Source organism: Brachyistius frenatus, unplaced genomic scaffold, assembly GCF_029030835.1.
Source record: "Brachyistius frenatus isolate BFR_SWC_R1_liver_20210118 unplaced genomic scaffold, ASM2903083v1 Contig_79, whole genome shotgun sequence".
Taxonomy (NCBI): Eukaryota; Metazoa; Chordata; class Actinopteri; family Embiotocidae; genus Brachyistius; species Brachyistius frenatus.
The window spans coordinates 1,872,446-1,896,173 of NW_027210678.1; the positions used below are offsets into that span (position 1 = coordinate 1,872,446).

The window sequence follows — 23,728 nt, forward strand, 5'->3', positions numbered from 1 at the left end:
ACACACACACACACACACACACACCTCCCTCACCAGCTTCTTCTTCCTCCTCCTCCTCCTCCTCCTCATCACATCTCCGCATCACTCGTCCCGCAGGCTCCACATCTCAACTATTAGATTTCGTCTATTTATAGCCTCCGTGCAGGAGAGAAATTAATGTCACCAGTCGACACACACACACACACACACACACACACACACACACACACACACACACACACACACACACACACACACACACACACACATTTTAATATCCGATCAATAACCTCGGTCAGGAGCTGGAAATCGGAGAGTGTGTGTGTCGTCTCGGTTTTCATTGCTTTGCAGCGATGTTATCGCTGACGGCTGCTCCTCTTGTTTACAAGCGAGCGTACACAGACTCAGCGCTGCTTGTTTTTATTTTTTATTTTTTTATTTTTTATTTATATTTAGTACTCATATTTACTTATTTTTCTCAGTATGTTATTCAATACTTCATTTTACTCTATATTTTGTGTATTTATTTAGCTGTGGCTTTCTTGCCTACTTTTACTTTTCATTGTAACACTTTTAAAATGAATTAATTACTTTGACGTTAGTATTTCAACTAATATTCTTGTGGGCTACGAAGCAATTTCCATATTTTATTGTTGTTGTGCAGTTTATTTTATTAATTTTCTCTGCTTTATTAAAAGCAATTCCATAAAAATATAAAACTCCTGAATTTTGGGAATATTTTTTAAATTAATTATTTCTTTATTTTTAGTTGCAACTTGTTCCTATTTCATTTCCATATTATATTGTGTAAATATTACTTATGTCGAATACATTTTTATTTTTTTATTTGCAGTCCTGAACTTTTTTTTTTCATATAGTTTTTTATTTATTTATATACTAATCATTTTAGATTTATTGGTCATTTTATAGTATTTTGTAAAAGTTTTTATTTGTAAAAAGGACTTTACAAAACGTTTTCTTCTGTTTGCAGTTTAACTGTAGTTGGAAACACTTCTGACACATTCAGGCCTCCTCTAGTTAATAAAGGATCATTGCACCGTATTTTCCTCCCGCTGCGGGTTGCTGTCTCGCGGTGCTCCGGTTATTTTTCTCCGGTTATTTTCCTCTCGTTTTGCTCTGAGCTCTCGTAGATGTGCAGCGGAGCTTGTTTTTTTTGTTTTTTTGTTTGTTTTTTTGCAGAAACGAGTTGCAGGACCTCCGTGTTTGTGTCCTCAGGTGAAGCTGCGGTGAATCAGCTGCTCTTTGACACGGTGCAGAAAACCGTCCGCAAAATGGCTCTGAGGGACGGAGCTCCGCTGTCATTCAAATAAATTATAATAATCATAATCATCCGTTAATTTACTCACCGAATCTCCTCTCAGCAGCCGCCGGGAAGCGGCTCAGGGACGCGGCGAGGAGGAGGAGGAGGAGGAGGTGGAGGAAGGAGAAAGGATCCATGTCTGTTCTTCTCTCGGCTGTTAAAAGGCCATTTCTTTCGGCGGGGGCTGGTTCGTCTTCCTTCCCGAGCGCAGCGGTCCCTCCGCGGCTGGAGGAGCAGAGGAGGAGACGGTGGGTGGATGGAAGGATGGATGTCGGAGGAGGAGAGGAGAGGAGAGGAGAGAGAGAGGAGGATGCAGGGCGTTTCTGCTGCTGGAAGCTCGAGCTCTCGCAGCATCGAAACACGTGCGCTTACATACGCTACTTCCGGTGTGCACTTTCCAAAGTAAAAGTCTAAAACACAATATTCTGCCTTTTTTTTTATGTGAAGTAAAAAAAAAATAAAAAAAAAAACAAGATGGAAAAAGGGAAAATTTAAAACCATTATAGAACAGGAAGTAAGGTTTCTATGTTTACACATCTAAACCGTCACAAAGTACAATTAAAAACACATTTTAAGAGTCACATTTAAACCTTAAGACCACATATAAACAGTAGAAGTTGTTTTATTGTTGTTTTTGTGTTTTACTTTCTATAAATTGTCCCTTCAGCTTTCTGATTTTCAAAATAAAGCCCTTATTGACGATGCATACTAGTATAAAGCAGTTACAACTTTAAATATATATATTTAAATCAAATATATATATTTAATTATGCCCCACGCCTTTTTTTAAACTATTTACTTCTGACACGCTCAACAAAACAGTTTCCCTTCATAGTAGATATCTTAGTATTAGTCCATTTCATAATAGTATTACACCATATAATCGTTTATTTTACAGTCCAATGTTGTTATTCTTTTACATATCCCTTCGTCCTACCAGCTCTCTCGTTTAAAACCTTTATTTTGAAGGTTGAATCGCTTGATATCCGGTTTTAGTGTTTTTCCTCCAGACTTGACGCATTCACGGACCTCCTCTCTGATTCAGCACCACTGCTGCCTTCAGGTGCTGTCGGAAATAAAGCAGGTCTGAGCAGGTGAAAGAAACGGAAGTTGTTGGTTTTTTTTTTAATCTTATTTTGCTGAGAAATGTCGGAAACACGTGACGAACTCTGAATAAATACGGAATAAAGTCTCTTGAAGTCCTTTTAGAAGACATTAATTGGCCTCAGTGAAACTATAATAGTCATTTTAATTAAAAATGTAAGAAAAAAAATAGTCATGGAAAATAAAAGATTATAAAATCCCCTAAAACTGTGGTTGAGTTGCTTTTAAAGTGCACTTCTTTTCATAATTTTAGAGAGTGTAGATTTTTAAAACATTTCCTTTAAATGACCAAGTCCACTTTATTTGGGGGATTTAAATTAAAATAGGCAAAAAATTAGCAGCTGTTGACTCACCATCAAACCATCAAACCATCAAACCTTCCTTCCTTCGTCTCTCCAGCGCTGGACGTTAAAAACTCTCGTTCAGTTTCTGTTTTACAGTTTTTAGCCATTAAATGTGTTCAAGGTTCCCTCAAGGAAGGGAAAATGGCTTCTTCTAATGTCGGACTGAGGGCAGGTTTCAGGCAACAAGTGGCTCACTGTTCCACCTTGTGGTACAAAGTGGTATTACGGCGCCTGCGCTCCCTGGTAACTGATAACTTTAGTGGATATCTCTGCTACACACTAAAGATTTCTTTGACAAAAACCTGAACACTGATATTTCTACACATATCGTGGAAAAGTTTAGTACATTTTTAAGTTTAAATTTTGGCTTTGGTTAGCGAGCTAATCGAACAATGTTTAGACTCTATTTTTTTATTCCTCAAATTCTTCACATTTACTCGTTTTCTCTTATGTTTTATTACTTTTTTTTTTTAAATCTTTAATTTAGTAATGTCTGGTTTTGATGCATAAAATGAAATACATTAAATGAATTAATCACAGTATATTCCACGTAAAGTCATTCATTTTAAGGGTTTGTCATTTTTACAAAACAAATAATTTTCTTGGAGAAAAGAAAAAAACATAAGTTGGGTCCAATTATATGGATTTGGGAAGTTTAATTGAAAGATAAAATGTATTTGTTGTCCAGTTATTTCAGATGAAGCGTATATTTTTTATTTGCATGCTTGCCTGTAAACATAAATTTGCAGTTTTTGACCCGAATTAGGTACTGAACACATCTGAACACATCTATTGGGAAAATTACATAAAGGACTGCAAATTATCTACGTAACAATATTATGTTTATTATGTTTATACTATTTCCTCCCAAAAGGTTGTTTACTATATAATAATTATTACATTCACACCACCTGAATGAGGTCGACATTCTTTAGAAATAAAAAATGAAACCACTGCTTCGATGCTGCTATGATTCAGCTAAAGCTCTTTATTCATTTAAAAGACATTTGGGAGACATTCTGAAACACGATAAAACCGTCGAAAGGATTTTCTCCTTTCTGTTCGCGTCAATGTCTCTGGGTCGTGTGATCTTTTTTTAAGGCACGAGATAAATTAAGAAGACGAAGGAAGAAAAAAAAAAAATCGACCAAAAGCTTTAAAAATGAGACGGCTTACAGACAAAACTTAGCGTTTCTCACAAAAATGAAACACAAGACGAGACGAAGAGGACGAGAGCTGGAAAAAAAAAACTTAAAGCATCAGAAGACAGAAACGTGTAAAATACTTTCTCGATTAACCAGTTTATCATCAACACAGAAGCTGTTTGGCTGCGCGGCCGCAGACTACAAATGCCTTTATTTCATGTGTTTGATGTGTATTTGTTTACTGATATAAATCCCTTGCGAGCGAGCGGCGTAAAGTCGAAGCAGATTTTAATATGAGCACAAAGCAAAAACAAACAACAACAACAAAAAGTGTGCATGTCATTTTTCAGATAGCGTGTTGAAAATGACACGTTAAGACTGATGCCGAGTCATAAACGCAAGAAAGGTGGAACGACTCGGAGAACGATGGTCGCGGAGATTTTCACGATATTAATGACTATAAAATAAAAATAAAAAATTCTCAATTTTCCCGCTTTTTTTTTTTAAGCCACTACGTGTAGATTGTCTTTGGTGATTAAAAGCGTCTTTCGGGGAAGTACGGGTCTAATCTCGCAGAAAAGCTTCGGTGATGGCCGACGTGGACGCGTAAAGGTCGTCCATTGCAGATGTTTGTTTACGTTATAAAGCTCCAAACAAAAAAGAAAGTTGGAAGACTTTTAATTTGAAAAAATACTAGCAGGAAGTGTCGAGTTAACATTAATCGGGGAAAAAAAAAAGAAATGGGAAAGGTGGATCGACTTCAATTAATTAATAAATAAAATGAAATGAAAATTCACAGCATCTGGGGAGTTGCGTCTTTCATAACTATTAATTATTATAGTGATGGAATCAGTGACACGAAAAGTAAACGTGAAAAAAAGGCTAACTTTGGAACTAAAAATAAAAGTATTTTAAATATTACCTTTGGTTCTCGCTGAGTTTAGGTAACATTATTAGAAATTGAGAATTTCTTTGATTGTCACTGTGTTGTTTCTGATTCTACCACCGGAGGGCGCCACCGAGGGGGAATTTAAAGTTCTACACGTAGTCGCTTTACCTGCGAGAGAATTTAACCATTTCCTTTTTTGGCCTTTCAATTTTTCAGTTTTTTATTTATTAAAAATAAAAAATAAAAATTCCTTTTGATCAATTTAGGTGACATTGAGTTCACCTGATCCCTGACAGATAAAAAAAAAAGTGCAAATATTCATATTCATCTTTTAAAACCAAAAAAAAGCAACAACAAATAACGACGGCTGTATTTCACTGTAAAACCGCAACTGTGTTGAGAAAAACTCGACAACACTTCGAGTTGTTTTCATTGGTTCATAAAAACACGTTATTACAGTGGAATAAAACCAGCGTTGTTATTGTTGTTGTTCCCAAACAATACAAATAATTCTCGTCTCTTTGGTGCGACCGTCCGCCAGAAACTCCGTCCAGAATGTTCCTCAATTAAAAGAAAAAAATTATATAAAAAATAAAAAATCAAATCAAATGAAATAAAATTACAAACAATCATTTGGCCAATAAGACACACCTCCTCTCTCTCCTTGCTGCAACATACTCCATCATCATTGTACATTATTTACACAACTTGTACATTGTCGTTCTTGTGTGAAAAAAAAAGAAGAAAAATCAAAAAGACTAATAATTTCTTCTATAAATATGGAATACAAACTTCCATAGCAGTACGTTAATTTAATATATAGTTTTCTCTACATGTTTATACTCCCTTTAGTCACTCGCCGTCACTTGTTAAAGGGGAAGTTTGCCTTTTGCGACTGATGGGATTAAATGAGTGTAAAAAGCGGCTTCTCTCAATGCGTTTTTTTGTTTTTTGTTTTTTTTACAGTTACATGTACTGAAAATATACATAAAAAAAAAAAAACATACATGTCGTACTGTGGACTAAAACGGAAGTGTATAAAGTGGAAGTGTGGAGATATGATTATGATGAGGATGATGAGGATGATGATGATGATGACGCAACATAGCGATGATTTTACAGTTGGTGCGGCTTCGACATGCCGTCTTCACTCAGCTCATACCTGCAGGAGGAAAACAAAATACATATATATATAATATTAGCTTTGGCTGCATTCACAATCATAAATATCATTAATAAAAAATGTATTCAAAATCATTTGCATAAATTAAAGAAATTATAACTTCTTAAAAAATTGTTTAACAAATTCATTTTATTTTATTTTGTTGTTGTTTGTAATTCATGCACATGGAGAAAAGGTACTTTACAAGCACATATATATATAAATGTTTTTTATTATTATTATTACTAAATGTCAAAAATATAAAGTAAAAAGATGTGAAGTACTAACCATTGTGTCCAGCCCTTAGTGATATCATCGTGAGTCAAATCCACCAAAACCTGAAGAGAAAAACAGCAACAGACTTTCTTTATATACTTTATAGATTATTTTTTTTTATTTAAATTTTTTTAATACGGATTCACAAGCAAGAAAATAAATGTAATTCAGTTTAGTTACAACAAGCAAATTTTAAAAGAACACCTTAAAAACACGAGACGTTATCGAACTACTTTTCCCAAAACCAGCAAATTTATCTGCCGATCCGAAGATTTTTTTTTTTGGCAGAAACAAATATAAAGAAGTGCTGAAAGTCCGCAGCACCTTTCCCAGAAGGCCTTTGTGTTTGGAGAGCAGCCCGCCGCCGTTCTTCACCGCCACGTCCAGAGTCCGTCGGTGGAGCTCCACGAGGGAAACGCTGAACTCGAACCTGAACAACGAAGGAAGACGAAACCTCGGCTCCATCAAAAGTTAAATACGCAAAAAAACAAACAAAAAAAAAACTACGAAACGACACGGAACGGCCGAACTCACGTCTGGTCGTAAACCGGGTTGAGGGTTTTCTTGAAGGTGTGAGTTTTCCTCCGGCCCGACCTCCGTTTGTCGGGAAGCAGGTAGAGACGGACGTACGGGTCCGAGCCCTGGTCGGCGAACGCAATCAGGTTTCTGCCGAGGTCGACAAAACAATGGATGTTACTTAACGATAAAGAAATCACTTGAAGTGTGTTTTGGTATTTCAGCGCTGACCTGCAGCAGTGAACGACCACCATGAGTTTGTTCCTCTGCGAACTGTGTCGGACCGTCAGCTGGATCTCACCCAGCGGGAAATAACTGGGACCTGAACCGCTACGCAGAGAAAGAGACGTTTTAAAAAAACAATCGTACAAATAGTTGCAACATCAAGCTGCTTTCACAAATGTGCAAAAATTTTGTCTGGAAAATGTTTTCATTTTTAGGAAATTGTCCATTCTTCTATCGTCACGATCTGAAGTGATTTAAGTCGTTTTATCAGAAAACAGGTTATTTTTTCTGCTTTATTGTTTGATGAATTACTTTTAAATATACGAGTCATCTAAACCAAATATTGTACATTTTAGAATCAGTGACCAGATTTGTAATTTATTATTTAAATTCATCGTTTGATTCGATAGTTGTAGATTTGTGGAAGCTAACAAGTCCGATTTAGCTCTTAACTCACTTGAACAATACTTTTGATTTTTATAAAGCAGAAAAAACTATTATTACAAGAAAGCCTTAAAATATTTGATTATACTGAGAAATAAATTTGATGAAATCTTAAGATTCGAAGATGATTGACAGATACTTCTGCAGCTGGTGGCGTCTCTGCTGCAGCTCCTGAACAGCGTAGGGGTTGGAGATGTCGGACGCGATGCTGGGCGTCGGCTCCTTGCCTCCGGACAGGAAGTGCTGAGAGCCCGAGATGGCCAGGTTGGACGCGCTCCTCCCGCTCTCCGCCAGGCTCGAACCTCCTCCTCCTCCTCCTCTGCTGCCCTGCCCCGAGTCAGCGCCGCCCGGGGACCTCGCCGACTCCTCGGCCTCCCGCCGCCGGTTCAGGAGGTCCTGGGCCGACACGGAGGCGGAGCGGGGGATGTCGGTTGACGAGGAGCAGGAGGGAGGCCTGGGGGACTCTGAGGAGACGGACGGCCGCGGGGTCGATTTGGACGAGTTGGACGAGCTGGACTTGCGGATCTGCACCGAGGACGGGGTGGAGCTGGAGGAGGAGGACGCGTCCTTGTCCATGCATAACACCTGAAATCCCCAAAATAGTATGAATAAGTGAGCTAAGCCCCCCCCCCCCCACCCCAAAAAAAAGTATCTTCATCCTTTTACCCGCAGAGCCATCTTCATCTTGAGGGTGCAGCTCGGTCCGGAGTTTCGAAGCGGGAAGCGCTGAGTCAGCGTCATGTCCTCGGCCTCCAGCAGGCGGGTCAGAGGAAGCGTCAACGTCCCCAACGAGCACTCGTGTTTCTCGTCCTTCACCTAAAAAAGACCCAAAAACCCCATCAGGTCACGGCTGGCGTATCCGAGACGTTTAAAATAAAACAACGCTTTTCTCACCTCCACCTCCAACTCCTGGATTTTAGGGTTGTGGATGAGGAAGGTGAAGGTTTCCTCCCACACCGGCTCGTTGGTCTTGTATTTGGTCTGGAGGAGGGACGCAGGAAGAGTCAAAGGGAAATGATGCATTTGTCTTTTTAAGGGTAGAAGCTGACATCTCAGAGCTTTTTCAAAGTTACGTTCAGTCGACGCATTAAAAAATCAACAAGAAGATAAATGAATAAATCAGTGCGAGCGTCCGATGTGCTCTCACCTTGCTGTTGAAGGACTTGTGTCCCACCGTGAACTGGACCAACGGACTGGGATCGCTCGTCACTTTTTTACCGGACTGCAGCAGCGGAAGAAGAAAGTTTTTATAAAACATTGAAGAAAGATGAAAAGTGTGTTTTATTAACTTCTAAAAAGAAAAATTTAAAAAAAATATCACTGAAATCTGGTTGTTTTGGAAGTAAATTTACAATAATAATAATTTAAAAAAAATGCTTGCTAAAAAAATGAGGTGCAAGCTGTTTTATTTCATTTTTTCACACGTTAATCCAAATAAAAACACTTTAAAATAAACGTCCAAAATTCACATTATATTCTGAAATGTTTTTCCAACTTGGTCCTCAACAGGAAATTCTGTGTTTTGAGCATTAACATGTATTATTTTGAGCTCATACAGTGTCATTATTTATGTTGTGACTCTACTCGGGTAAAGTATTCAGAGGAAAAGTACAACAGGTAAAAAAAAAAATCCCAAAGTCCCCCAACGTACCAGGAAGTGTAGAAAAAAACCCTCCAGATCAATTTAAAAAGAAAAGATCAGAATTTAAAAAAGGGCTGAATGAATGTAGCTCGGACAGCGATGTTGTTATTTACACGTTGTTAGACACAGTTTCAGTCAACGGACACGATTAAAGGAGTTTGTTAATGATTTCAAAGCAGCAAGTCAGTAAAAAAAATGGAGTCGGCCGTGGAGCAGCGCCCCCCGGTGGCCATTAAAATGAGCTTTAATATTTCATGTAAATGGGGTTGAAATATTGTCACAGAGGAGCAAAATATAATGAGATTATCAGCTGGAAAACAAGCTGATGAGTTTTATTTGTCCAGATTTTGAGATGATGTATATTTTTATATTTCTGCCTCTGTGTTCACATCATGAAAACAAATTACATTAAAATGGATTTACAGGCAGCGTTTCAATGTCTGCAGACCGTCCGCTTTGTGAGGAACTATTTTCTTCACTGGAAAGTAGTTCCACTTGTAAACTGTTCACACGGAGGTCTGACATTGTTTCCGTTCGCCGTCACTGTAAATCTTTTTAAATGTAATTATTAGCGTTGAGTTGACCGTTTCAAATCCCTCGTACTTTTTTTTAGATTTCCACAAACAAATTGTCTCCGAGTGTCCAATCAGAAGTTAAAATCTGTCTCTAAAAAATAAAAAAAAACGATTTACCAAACAAAAATAGAAACAGCAGGTTGAGAAAAGAAAAAAAAAATCACTCTAAACTATTAACATTAACGTTTTTCTCTGAATTTAGTCCACTGTGGCCAAAGGTGTGGACACCCTTTGTTTTTATGGTTTCCTCTATGAAAAATCTCAATAATTTTAGGCAATACTCTTTGAATTAATCGTGTTTTTCAACTTGTAGCAACAGTTGGGTTGGGTTGGGTTATAAAGCCTCGAGTTTCATGTTTTGGCCATAACCACCTTGGGTTTTTTCGAGCAGGAAGTGACCATATAAGGTCGAGCTGGGAGGAGGAGCCAGCAGTGGATCTGACTCGATCTGATTGGGTACCTGAGAAGACTAAGCCCCGCCCATCGATAGCACAAACCTAACAGCATCGCAGGCCTATCAATCAAACAGACAAACATGGCGCTTTTTGACGCCTAATATTTAATTAAAGACGAGATTATTTTCAGATGAAGCACCAGAAAACTAATAAGGAGCGACTTTAGCTAACAACAAAGATAACTGCTGGAAAACATTTATTGACTGAGAATTTTATGAGAGAAGTTGAATGGGAGCCTTTGGAGGCTTTTTTTTTTTGGAGCCGACCTCTAGTGGCACTCGGTGGTATTGCAGCTTAAAGGCACTGGCCTCATTTTTCCGACCAGGAAGTTACTTTTACAACTCAGTGAGACGCATTTAATGTCTTCCTGAAGAGACTTTTTACTTTCCTTCAGACTGATTTATACATTAAAAACATTTATGGGTGCAAAGTTTAGTGTCCGCACACTTTTGGCCCCCCCCCCCCCCACCCCCTGGTGTCGGAGCGGTAATGGGTGTGCTCCGTTCGCCGTGCCGTTACCTTGATGGCCTTACTGACCGAGGCCTTCTTCAGCCCCGCTTGGTTGAACTCTAACGGATTGCGCTTTGATTTTTCCCCCCAGGGACAAGAAAGGAGAGAGAGCAAACAACACACACACACACACACACACACACACACACACACACACACACACACACACACACACACACACACACACACACACACAAGCACACACACCAGCAGGTTATTTGGGAAAAGAGGAGCATGCAGGGAGGAGGAGGATGATGATGATGATGACACACCAGCACCGTCAGGATGCGCCGCACAAGGAGGCAACATGGATGATCACATGGTTCATTAAACCTGGACATGAGGTTGAAACGAGAGCTCGACCAATACGGGATTCAGGCTGACGTTCATATTAAATTCTTCACAGTAAAATAACTGCAACTAATTCCAGTATTATTTATTTTATTTTATTCTGCTTTGATAAAACTACAAGAAGGATTTTGCAGCATATACAAATTTTTGAAAATGTGTTGAAACAATGAAACAAAGTCAGCCAGAAGCCGATTGGTCGGACTCTTGTCAACCAAAAAAAAACACCAAATTAGATGAGAGTCAGTAAACAAAATGGAAAAGAAGAAGTAAATGGAGGTCAGAGGAAAAGGAAGCTCGGATGGGTTTATGTTGAGGTGATAAATTAGGGAATTAAAAAGCTGGTTTTTGGAGGGCGGGAGATGAAATCCACCTACAACAAACTCACTACTGAGGAAGGAAGAAGCTCCTACAGTGTGAAGGAGGTTTTTTTTTGTTTTTTTAACCCTTTTCCACTGCAGGAAGTAAAAAAAAACATCACATAATGTGGAGCTACTGTCTCTATGTGACCACAGTTGTATTACGAGCACATGGGCTTCAACAGGAAGGACAGAGGGAAGCAATCCACAGAGAATTCAGCCTGCCTGCTCTATAATTTTTTTTTTTAAATCGATCAACCATCAAAAGCACATTCCTTCCTCCCAAAATACATCTCAGCTCATTGAACGGCGGCTGATCACATCGTACAATTTATCAATAAAGGTTGTGGGAACATGTTTCTGAATTCTTGACTGAACTGAAGAAATACGGTAAATTTGTCAGCAGCCATTTTGACTTTAAGGTCAAATATATTTTATGAAAAACAAAAAAAGTGGTGACAAACTCTTAAAAAAAACTCAAATCAAACTAGGATATAAAAACGTTTTGCGAGGTCATGAACTGTAACGCTCATACGATAGCGTTACCTACAACTAAATAACATTATATTTGACTTTTTATATTGAATACGGAGTTCCTCAGGGAAGTATTGTAGGTCCTATTATCTTTTCATTATCCAGGCTCCCACTGGGAAACATCATTGTTCACCCTAATAAATAATAATGAAACACAACTTTATATCTTGGTGTCACTGCAGTTCTTTACCAGTCTCACCAATAAGACCACAGTAATAGAGGAGGAAGGATGCTTTTGATGGTCTTTGGATAATAAACCCTCGTCATGTTCCTCAGCTTTGGAATCAGTCAAACTCCAACAACAACAACAAAAAAACACTCACAAATCACAATGAGTTAAAGGGAATCCAACCCATGCAGAAGAAGAGATTCATGCATTAAAAAAACAACAACAACATAATAAACCTTCTTTGCATTCTCCAAACTGAACTGTAGGATGCACGAAAACAGCCGGCGGACTCACAAACAGCGTCCTATAGAGAGAAGCCGTGTTCTCGCAAAACACCAGGCCCGCCGCCCGCCTCTCTTTTAAGTATCCCGAGCCCAAGTTCCCCTCGAAGACGCTCTTCAGAAGGGCGAGGAGGAGAGGAAGAGGAGGAGAGGAGGAGGAGGAAGAAGAAGAAGAAGAAGAAGAAGAAGAGGAGGCTGTAAAGGAGGAAGGTGACGCCTGACAGAGTTCTTGACACCGGACGAGATTTTCCGAACCACAAAAAAAAAAATGAGACCCAAATCTGAACAAATATTTAAAACTATATAAAGAAGGAGAGTTTGTTGTTTTTCTAAAACAAATACAGTCAAAATGGATTTAAATCTTAAACCTCAGAGACGGTTTGTAGATGATGGACTGAGGAAGTGTTTTGCATACAAACAGCTCAGAAAAAAAGCTGTAAAATAGTTATTATCATTCAAATTTGAGCTACTGAGCCCTAAAATAAGAATAAAAAGCTGTATCAGGATCTTATTACAGATGTAGGCCAAATTTATAAAGCTGGATCTGAGTATTTCTTAAGAGGCAAAAAACTACAAATGTGTCACTTTAACATGACATAAAAGCGTTATTGTTTAAAAAAAAAAAAAAAAAAAAAAAAAAAAAAAGCACCTTCGAGATGAGACAGAGTGAAAATAAAGGAAAGAAGTTCAGAAAAGGAGATAAAATTTAAAAAAAAAAAACAGGCTGAAGTGAAGAAACCAAAGAGCACCGAGATGTTTGTTGAAAACGTCTTCGAGTAACGGCAGGTCGGGAAATATTAAGAAATATATTTACCACTTCTAAAAAGGCAAAAATCACATTCAATCTGTAAACTAAGTAAACTAAATAAGCAAAACAAAAAGGAAAAACTGCGAATCAGCTATCAAGCTCACAAAAAAAAAATCTTTTAGAAAATTCTATTTACAGATGTTCAATTTCCCGCCTTCGAGATTCTTCTTCTCTGCTTTTATTTCCTGCAAAGCCCTCGATCATCAATTATTATAACGACCTATAAACAGAGCAGCTCATAAAACAACGTGAGGATCTACTCGGTAAATGAATTGAAGAAAGTGTTTTAACTTTAATCTGATGACTAATAACAAAAAAAATAACGACTTCCTCCGCCGCTTGGTCGGCGCAGGTTCGACTCACCGGCAGGTTTCTGGCCGAATCCAAGAAGATGACGAGCAGCGCCGACGACAGGCCGTCGTTGGCTTGACTGCGATCCGCTTTGATGCTCGTCAGCACCTGAGAGGGAAGAGAGGAGATTAAAAAAAAAAAAAAGACGTCTTCGAAGGCTTCTTGGGACAGATGTTGGGTTCACGCCGTCTCTAACCTGGTCCAGCTTGTCCGGCGTGTGCAGCGGAGACAACCACTCCAGTTTGAGGTGCAGCTTCCCGGTCAGCACGTCGTCCAGCGCGAACCACTGAGGAGGAAGAAATGTTCGTTCTTAATGTCAGTAATATTCATATTTTCCGTTTTTCTATCTTCCGTCGGACAAAAAAAAAGTCAAATTCGGTGTGCAAAATTATATTTTTGGGTCTTTTTCACTGTTATAAACATCAGTTTTATTATCAGTGATTTCTGAAGCACAACAGTGATTTATTGTTTATTAAGAATTACTCAAGAAATTCAATATTTATAAAAGATGAAGATGTTATAAATATTTTGTAATTGTTGTTCATACATGATCAAATATTGTTATAAAAATGGTCTTTTTTACTATTTAAATTCAATGTTAACTTTTCTTTTAACAATAAGAACAGACGTGTATATGTGCATATATGTATATCATTGAATAAACTTGTGAATTATTGTCTTTTTTTTAACATATTTTTACTTACTTTGTTTTAAAAACATTTTATTTTGTTTTATTTAAAATCTATTTTGTTTATTTTTACATAATGTGAGCAATAATGTGATGGATCAATAAAAAAAAGGGAAAAAAATACAAAAAATTCAATATCTAAAGAAAAAAATAATAATAATTCAAATTTAAAAAGTGGTTAGTAGAAAATCAAAAAAGCTAAAAAGTTTCCCTGACAGGTGATGTCATTAAAATGCTGCAATCATCAAACAGGAAATGACTGACGGATGCGTTTTTACACTCAAATGTTCCTGAAAACTCAGAGACGCAGATCACCTCATCGATTTTCTGTTCCTTCTGGAGCTCGGCAATGTCGATCATCAGGCTGAAAAACAAATCAGAAACAACATAATAACAAACGATTATTTACAAGAACATATTTCTGCAATATTGTTCTGTAAGTCGTGAAGATTTGAGTCCTGAAAGCAGCAGCGCTACCTTCCCAGGAAGTCGTCTTTATCCGTGTCTTCATCGAACAGCTCGATCTCCAGATTCTGTGCCGAGTGATCGTAAACCAAAGCCTGAAAACCAGAATAAATATTATACCACAAAAATGAGTAAAAAGCTGAAATAAACCCTGAAAAAGGCTCTTGGAGAGATTTTATTTTGGATTGTGATCAAATTTTGTCTGAGATTTGAACCTAAAAAAATAATAAAAAATAAAAAAAAATCACTTATTTTTTGATTTTCCATTTCTTTAACATCTAAAAAGTAAAACTTAAAATCTTTTTATATTTATGCAATTTTTTTTGTTATCTTCTAAAAGAGCAAGTGTAAAACTGTTAAATCGTAAAAAGTAGATGGTGGTTAGTTGTTATAATGCTGCAGCCGTTAGAAACGTTCTTTATCGTAATTAAACCGATGCTGTCGCTGTGTGAAAAATAATATATCAAAGAAATTCAAGTTAAAAAAATATATATAGTAAATGAACTTCCTGTTCCTGGAATCCGGACTCACCTCGTACACTTCGTTCCATTTCGGATTGATGGTCTCGTGGATGACTTTGCTCTGGAAGAGCTGCGTCCCGACCTGGACGACTCCGTACGGGTCCGACTTGCCTTTGATGAGGCCGCCCAGGAACTTGTCTTTCCCCGGCAGGTCCTGGGCCTCCATGAAGTGGATCCTCAGGATGCCCTGGTGAGGAGGAGGCAGCGATGATGGAGGAAGAAAGGTGTGTGTGTGTGTGTGTGTGTGTGTGTGTGTGTGTGTGTGTGTGTGTGTGTGTGTGTGTGTGTGTGTGTGTGTGTGTGTGTGTGTGTGTGTGTGTGTGTGTGTGTGTGTGTTACCTTCGGCACCGGGAAGCGGAGCTGGGCCAGCTGGGCCTCTCCCACCAGAGGGATGGTGATGCGGTTGGGCAGCACCACGAAGCTGTAGATGATGTCCTGGATGATGTTGTCACACAGGCCACTGAGACAGGAAGAGAGAGAGAGGGAGGGGAGGTAGAGGAAACAAGACAGGTGAATTGTTTTTAATCTGCATTTCCCCTCTTTGTCCTCTAGATGGCAGCAGCGCCCCGCAGCACGGCAGGAACAAATCCCTTCTGGAAGCAACTGCTTCTGGGTCAGTTTTTGCACAGGGATTTCAACACCTATGTAAAGATGGTACAAAAAGGAGCTCTGTGTGTGTGTGTGTGTGTGTGTGTGTGTGTGTGTGTGTGTGTGTGTGTGTGTGTGTGTGTGTGTGTGTGTGTGTGTGTGTGTGTGTGTGTGTGTGTGTGTGTGTGTGTGACATAAATGCTGTTATTCAAACAGAAGGCAGTTAAAAAATTTAAAAAAAAAGGTGACCTCAGGTTTTCCTGCTGTTTCAGGGCAAAAATGCAAATTGTCACTGAGGAAACCTGAGTGCCCTCACACACACACACACACACACACACACACACACACACACACACACACACACACACACACACACACACACACACACACTCACACACACACACACACACACACACACACACACACACACACACACACACACACACACAGGAAGACGAGGGTGGGGCAAGTGCAGATCTGTAGCTGAATGACACACACACACGATTTCCTTCAAACTGGTAGAACCAGGAAAGGTACATTTCACAGGGTGGAGTCTGGTGTAAACCGCAGTGAGTTTCTCTGCTGCAGACAAACAGTAAGCTGACAGGAAACATCAACGATAATACAGTTAGCAGCGAGCTAACAGTCGTCCGGGCGATGGGTGGGGGTTGAGGTGTGGGGGGGAGGTTAACCACCTTCAAGGTTACGTTTCAGGCTCTCTTGTTGTTGTTATTGATGTGCGTGTAAACTGGGCTCGTAAACAAAAACTGGAAGTGCAATAAAACATCAATAAGACTTCTGAAAACAGGTCTTTTTTTATTTATTATTTTTTTATTAATATTTTATTTATTTTTTTATTAGTTTTCTGACCTCCAGAAAACTAAGAAGAAGGAGTGACTTTAGCTAACAACACCGAGATAACTGATGGACACATTTTATTCACTTTGGATTTGATGAGAGAAGTTGAATGGGAGTCTATGGAGCCGGAGGCTTTTTGGAGCCGACCTCTAGTGGCACTCGCTGGTATTGCAGCTGAAGACACTTCTGGATCAGAACCATTTTACAGACCTGAAGCTACGAACTCTTTTATATCCACACTTAACAGCATTGTGCTGTACGTTGCCATAAAACTCAGATTCTTCACTTTTTAGTTGCAGAAAATGTACAGTTTTTAAGTCATTACAGCATTTAAGAATAGTTCGAGTTTGGAAATGTTGCGGTGGAACAAAAGAAAGAAGGTGCCGGCCAATAAAGTTAACTAACTGGCTCATAAAAAACAAAAAATCCAGCCAAAAACGAAAGCATGTGGAGCGATGAAGCTTTCAGTGTCTGCATTTTTTCCTGCCGAAACGTCCTTCCCACTCTGCAAAAGATTTTATATGGAATAAAAAGGCTCCGTCCATCCAGAAGATCAACGAAATCACTAACAGGAGTCGTGTGTGGAAACGCTTCTCCCACAACGTAACACCACATCTCCGTCTGCGGCTCTCCTCTCGTAATCAGGTTACTAAAAATACCGGCACTCAGCGGGGAAAAGTAAAAGTCATAATCCATCCTGTGATGTGGAGGTTAATGTGACGGGTTTCAGCAGCAGAGGCCGAGAGTCGCGGCGGGATCGGACTCTCTTCAAAAGCTTCATTTTCTCATCACGACGAGCGGCCGGGACTCGAAAGGGCTCGGCGGCTTTTTCAGTTTCAGAGCCGGGAGATTTTAGGACAAAAGAATTAAAACTGTAGAAGAAGCTGCAGTTTTTTTCTGTTGAAATGTTATAAAACATTTTTTTTTTTTAACTGTAAATCAGTCAATCAAATGTTAATAGGTACAAATTACCAACATTTAAAACAAACACACTTCAGAGTTAGTGATTTTTATGCTGTATTTATTCTCCTTTTTATAAAAGATGTTGACTTTGGACTGCAAACTGTTTTTGCAACTTTTTTAGCTTTAAATTAGCATTCAGTATTTTTTTATGTGCAAATATATATTAAAAAAAAATCCCCTGCACAGGCTGTGTTGTGTTTAATGTTACACATCATAATTGGCACAAATTGAAAATCAACCAGGCAGTTGGGAAAATACGAACCGTGGATCTGAATGAAGCATTTCAAGATGTGCTGTATGAATGCGTTTCCTCAAACTAACGTTTTCACAACCAATGAATATTTATGAATCTATAATTCCCAAAATAAATTGTAATAATTGACTTCGTGAGCTATTAAATTTATCATCTCTGTCTTTTAATTTGAACGAGGATTTTAAATTAGCAACGTCTCGGTAACGTATCCTTTGCTTTCACCGACAGGCAGGTTGCAGTTGAAGCCCGCTGACACCATAATAACACTTTAAATATTCCCATAATGCATTGCTTCTCCTCTACTTTTCATATGACAGATGGAGAAATAAAGTTTACCTGAATAAAATGCTAATAATGACACGCTGAGATCAAAACATATGGCAGTTTCTACATGTGGGAAGCCACCTGGTCATGAATATCAAAGACAGGTGTGTGTGTGTGTGTGTGTGTGTGTGTGTGTGTGTGTGTGTGTGTGTGTGTGTGTGTGTGATGACACAGTAAACTGAATAATTCCAATTAAAAGCAGCGGCTGCACAAACAGCAATAAAAGTCCTGCAAATAGACCGAATACACCTCGTTCAGACAGATGAAATCTCCAGAGGTTCTGGTTCTGAACCGGTCCGGCCTCAGGACCAACATTTTGCATTAAGTCATTAAAATGCAACCCAAATTTAATTTTTATTTTTTCTAAATTCAAAAAAACAAGTATAACCTCTAAAATCCAAACAAAAAGCACTGGTTCGACAATCCTCCAGCAGACTTTCAAAAATGTTTACAGACCAAAAGTTATTTTAGTTATTTACTTACTTGACACCAGGAATGTCCAACATGTTTGTAAGTCCCGTCCAGTTGATGTCCAGCAGCTGAAAGACAGAAAAAGAAGTGAGGACTTAGATTCAGATAAAAGAAAAGAGGCAAAACTTGATCTCTGCTCCAACAAACTTGTTCCTGTTAATGCTAAAAAGATTTTTTTTTTTAAACTCTGCAAAAATTAGACATTTTCAGACTTGAGTTTTGGAAGATTGACCAAGTTTTGTGTAAAATTTGTCCCCAGAAGTGTCATATTTGAAATTCCCCGACTTTTCCGTGAATTTCACTGACTAAAAAGCAGAATTTTAATGACCTGTAATAAATGGAAAAACCAGGACAAAACTTTACAATTTAGTTTTTCCATCGTCGACTCTTGACACTCTTTGAAGTCGTCATTTTGCAAGAAAAAAAGCTTCTTTCCCGCTCACGAAATACGGAAAAACGTGAAATAGAAAATAATAAATGTTTATAAACAGCAACTAAAATTTAAATGTGCCTGATTTTCTTTTTCATTCAACCTTTATTTGTACTCGAGAATTGAGGCTGACTCTTCATTTACGACGACATCGTGTCATTTACAGAGCAAAAGAACAAATAAAAACACCGTTGAGCTTCTAGTTAAACATTTAACTGTCAGATGAAGGAAGATGAACCTGAAAGATGAATTCAAATCTACAAAAACATAAAATAAGAAGCATTAAAGTATACGTTATGTAGTTTGAGTGTAAAACCACAGTTATATAAACGATTACAAGAACGGGTTTGGAGATTTTAAAAATCACGCTTCAGGAAATGAGTGACTGGAGTGAAGTGAATTCGATTTTTGTATTTTTATTCTGGTATAAATGACGAGCAGACCATAATCCTTAAAAGCAGGACGCCGCTGTTGTACGAGCTGGATGATGAAACCCAACACTGCAGGCGGCAACACGTTCCCTTTTTCTTTCCTTCTTTTTTTTTACACGGGTCTGAATACGAACAACTGGGATCCTAACCTGGTTTTCTGTCCCAGTTAACGAGGCCGGGACTTCAAACTGGGTTACCTGAGGAACCGGATCGGGAGGAGCTTTAACATGACACATTCCTGACACGCCCCTGTCACGTCCTGGTCGGTAGGTTTTAAAATATATTATAGACAGATAATATATTTTAAAAAATAGCTCGTCCAAATATGGTCACTTCCGGCTCCAAAATATTGACTACAAAACCGAAACCGTAAATCTTGTGGACAGTTGTTTTTTTCTTAAAGTAGGTTATCGCCTGACTGAATAACAGGTGCCCGTTTTCAGGGTTTTAACATATATGTGGATTTTAAAGTGGAAATAGACTAATTCATTACGTATTATTAGGATATTACGGAGGTCTGCGCACACGAGTCGGTGTGTGTGTGTGTGTGTGTGTGTGTGTGTGTGTGTGTGTGTGTGTGTGTGTGTGTGTGTGTCTGAGATTAAGAGTGACTGCGAAGCTGAAAAAGGTTATAAAAGCGGCTTAAAATGTCAAATGCTGGAAGCCGGCAGTGCCGCTGCAGCAGATGAAGAGCAGAGAAGTGTACGAGCAAAGCCGCGGAAAATACAGCTGTTCTCGTTGTTAAATCAGACGATAGATAACATATAAAAATAACGTTAAACTGGTGAACTTTCCTTTATAAATTATTACTCAGTGCAGTGGAGCAGACGTGCAACTTTCTGTAGCCTAGTTGGCACGTAGACCGCAGCAGACCATTGGCACAGGAAGAGAATAAATGCAGCGGGGGCGGGAGGGGTGGTGGTGCTGGTGGTGCTGGGCGGGAGGGGGGGGGGAGGACTGACTCACTAGCTAAAGTAATGTCATTACATAAGAGACTAAAATGACTGAGAAAAACTACTTTATTTGATTATTATCTATTTTAGCACCCAAACTGAGTCAAAGCTTGGCTAACTTTTGTTTGTATGAAGGTTTCTTTCTTAAAGTGCAATACCATTGAGGGCCACTAGGGGCTCCAATAGACTTCCATTCAAAAAGCATCAACTTCTCTCATGAAATACAAAAGTCAATAAATGTTCTCCGCAAGTCTTTATGGTGTCATTAGCTAAACTCCCTCCTTGTGATCATAGGTGGGCGGGGCATAGTGTCCTCATGTTCTCAGTTAGCTCCACCCTTTGCACTTCCAAATATGGTAAAAAAAAGAAAACGATGGCAACTGCCAAACTGCCAAATCAACGGGTGACATCATGCCAATGTTAGTCATTTGGTATGAGTATAGTTACCACAGAGCGTGTAACTATAAGGGAGGTTGTTCCTTTTGATTATCAGGACAGCAAATCAGATCGGGGACAAAATGCACCTAAAAACAACAAATGAAAACCCTTCTTCTAAATGGAGCCTGATTTGTACACAACAGAAGTGTAAGCTGGCAGAGCTTCAACCCGCCGGCAGCCAAAGTGGCCAGATGTTCAAATAATGCATAACTGCAGGTAGACAAAAAATACACAACGCCCGGTATGTGACAGCAATGTGAAGCAATGCAGCACGACAATGCACCATTGTTCAGTCAGCTCAGGACAACTTCAGGTGTTTATTGTGTTGAAACACTGCAAGATTTAATCCACATGACTCATCCTGAACTCCTGTTCTCATCACGTGTAATTACATGCATGTTTTCTTCCTGAATTTTTAAATTGTTGCTCCATTTTGAAACCTCCCAGTCACTCAGGGCAACGAGCTAAACTCTCACCAGGCTCCAGACCTGATTTATGACTTACTACAGTTAAATTATCTGGGTGAAAAAAACATCAGTAACATCTGCAAATTGTTTATTATCATAAAAAACTTCAAACTTTTTTTTACAAAAGCATCTTTGCAAGAAGTGACACAGATCATGTGCAGGAAAACAACCAACTTCCTATTCAGGGAAATGTTGACTGATGAGATTCGACCTCAAACTGTGCAGCTGGAGAGCAATTTTAAAAAGTAGGTTAATGCGTGACAAAGAGGAAACGTCTCCTAATTCACGTTCTTTCACATGAACGTTGTCGACTCTTCGTGTCCGGATATAAAACCACAACTGATTCAAGCTCTTGTGTGTCAAACTGCTTCAAGACTTTAAGATTTTACAGCTGCTTGCAAAAACTACGTTTTTCTGGTTGTGGTGAAATGTGATTTTTTTTTTCTGCAATCCGGTCAAAAAGCTAAATATTCTCCGTTTTTTAGGTTTTTAAAAGGTGAAGAATGGCAGCTTTTCTTAGTCACACCAGAGGTGGACTTTCCCACAGTTCACAGCGAAATTGGTGACGTATATAAAATAAAAACGTGGTTGTCCTGAAATCACAACAAAATGAAACCACAAAATAAATCAAGCATGGATGGTGTTTGAAAATAAATCCACCAGCCAACATTTTCATGGACTAGATGGTTCATTTATAATCTGCACATCAGTCGATACTAAAAAAAAATTAATGATCAGCCCGATAGACTGACAGTGCAGGGTAACAGCAGTGATGTCATTTCCTTTGTGGAAAAGATATTGAAAGGAAGAGGTGGCATTTAAAAAAATAAAAAATAAAAAAAAAAAAAAGCAGCTTGTTGAGTGAAACTCAACCCAGAAGTTTTTGAAGCTTTTGAGGGTAATTTTTGTTTTCCCTCTGGGTGATGGTATCAAAGCCTGAATCGGGAAGATAAAACCGTGTTTGAGGACCGGAAGGAAGACGGCAGTCAGGAGAAGGAGGAATGCACCGATGTGGGATGATCTGCAGCGTTCAGGAAGAAACCAAATAAAAAACCGTTGATCTCGGTAGAAACCGGAGAGCAGCAGCCGGGTCAAGATCAGGAAAATACATACGGGACGAGGTTGATGATGTCACTGACTACGTATGTACAGGTTTAGAAATGTTATTGTACCAATATTTAAGCTGGAGAGGATTTTTTTTTATTTTATTTTGTTTAATTCTCTATAAAATATATATATACACAGCTGTAAAAGTAGAAGAAAAGGAAAAGTAGTTGACTTTTTTTTTATTATTTGACTGCATAAGTTGCTGAAACTGAAATAAAAACTAAGTTTTTGTATTTTAAGTGTTTGTTTTTTTTGCAAAACATTTGAACTTCTTGCTCCATAGTTTTGGCATTTTGGCACATTGTCAAAGCCTGAGGTCAGAGGTCACGGTACTCACGGGTTTCTTGAGGAAGAAGACGGACAGGGCTCCGATCAGAGGCATGTCGCCCAGCAGCGGCTCCATCACCACACGCATCACCCCGTGAAGCTGCAAGAAAAAAACCACAACATCATGAGTCAGCGTTCTGTCCGCTGTCAGTCTTTTAAACATGTTAACTTTTGAATGGTTCATAGAACTTCATCAGATCAGCTGCTTTTCTTTCTTTGGTTCCTGCTGTGAGTCAGACTACATGTGGATCCTTTTTTTAATTTTTTTTTTAACGGTATGCAGAAGGCAGGACGAACCGGAAACTGATTCGAGTGATTCACAGAGGAAAAATACAAAAGACGAAAAGGTCGGGATCATCTCGTTCTTTCGTCCTCATTAGAAGGGTTGGGCAACAGAAACTATATGTTTTGCTCTAATATTATTTAAGAAAAATAATAGATGCTAGACAGATAATTCAAAGAATAATTTGTGCAGGTTGATGCATTTTTCATGCCAGTGTCTCCCCCCCCTTCGTAGCTCTGCAGTGACTCAGACTTCAGACATGCAGACTTGCCCGTCTGCAGCACCAAATTTGGTCGCGGCTCGCTCTGAGTAATCAAACACCAACGTTTACTCATCAAAACGGGCGCAGAGGAAAGATGGGAGATAGCCTTGTGTACGCCTCTACTGTGGCCCGAAGGAAGAAGAGGAGGCTCTGATAATCACGCTCGGCGAGATAATGCTCCATCAGAGGAGAAGATGTCGCTTTCAAATGAAAGACAGAAAAAAAAAAAGAGGAAAAGCGTATGAGTCATGATTCACGATAAGCTCCTCGACTTCATTCCTCCAGCAGCCTTGTGAAGGAATCCGTCTACTGAAAAAAATCTGAGCCGCACACAAAAGGCAAATATTGACCGCGCGGCCGTTTTAAATCTCCCCGACGTTCACTTTCTACTTTCTGTCTCTGAACGGCAAACATGGCCCGATCCTGAGCCAACAGCCGAGTGGATAACGCCTTATTTTATCG

General features: G+C 38.9%; 3 protein-coding genes across 6 annotated transcripts in view; 1 reads left to right on the top strand and 2 right to left on the bottom strand.

Annotated features, from left to right (window-relative positions):
- The window catches only part of LOC138626927 (receptor-type tyrosine-protein phosphatase N2-like), a 157,220-nt gene extending 155,581 nt beyond the window's left edge, over nucleotides 1-1,639 (bottom strand). Inside the window, 1 exon segment of the mRNA XM_069708940.1 lies at nucleotides 1,347-1,639. Coding sequence (XP_069565041.1) covers nucleotides 1,347-1,437 — 91 coding nt within the window. The 5' untranslated portion in view covers nucleotides 1,438-1,639.
- Nucleotides 1-23,728, top strand: part of LOC138626921 (E3 ubiquitin/ISG15 ligase TRIM25-like) — a 188,401-nt gene that overhangs the window by 101,131 nt on the left and 63,542 nt on the right. The window lies entirely within an intron of this gene.
- esyt2a (extended synaptotagmin-like protein 2a) overlaps nucleotides 3,711-23,728 on the bottom strand; it is a 33,993-nt gene continuing 13,975 nt past the window's right edge. Inside the window, exons 7-25 of one of the 4 annotated variants that reach the window (XM_069708904.1) lie at nucleotides 22,732-22,821; nucleotides 18,581-18,636; nucleotides 15,451-15,571; nucleotides 15,122-15,298; nucleotides 14,603-14,685; nucleotides 14,441-14,489; nucleotides 13,634-13,723; nucleotides 13,450-13,545; nucleotides 12,292-12,393; nucleotides 10,597-10,659; nucleotides 8,553-8,627; nucleotides 8,300-8,386; nucleotides 8,072-8,221; nucleotides 7,545-7,990; nucleotides 6,968-7,066; nucleotides 6,755-6,886; nucleotides 6,545-6,650; nucleotides 6,233-6,282; nucleotides 3,711-5,944 (exon numbers count right to left, since the gene is read on the bottom strand). In XM_069708904.1, coding sequence (XP_069565005.1) covers nucleotides 5,899-5,944; nucleotides 6,233-6,282; nucleotides 6,545-6,650; nucleotides 6,755-6,886; nucleotides 6,968-7,066; nucleotides 7,545-7,990; nucleotides 8,072-8,221; nucleotides 8,300-8,386; nucleotides 8,553-8,627; nucleotides 10,597-10,659; nucleotides 12,292-12,393; nucleotides 13,450-13,545; nucleotides 13,634-13,723; nucleotides 14,441-14,489; nucleotides 14,603-14,685; nucleotides 15,122-15,298; nucleotides 15,451-15,571; nucleotides 18,581-18,636; nucleotides 22,732-22,821 — 2,118 coding nt within the window. In that variant the 3' untranslated portion in view covers nucleotides 3,711-5,898. The remainder of the gene's footprint in view (nucleotides 5,945-6,232; nucleotides 6,283-6,544; nucleotides 6,651-6,754; nucleotides 6,887-6,967; nucleotides 7,067-7,544; nucleotides 7,991-8,071; nucleotides 8,222-8,299; nucleotides 8,387-8,552; nucleotides 8,628-10,596; nucleotides 10,660-12,291; nucleotides 12,394-13,449; nucleotides 13,546-13,633; nucleotides 13,724-14,440; nucleotides 14,490-14,602; nucleotides 14,686-15,121; nucleotides 15,299-15,450; nucleotides 15,572-18,580; nucleotides 18,637-22,731; nucleotides 22,822-23,728) is intronic. The other 3 variants (XM_069708906.1, XM_069708905.1, XM_069708907.1) reach the window with 3 other exon arrangements.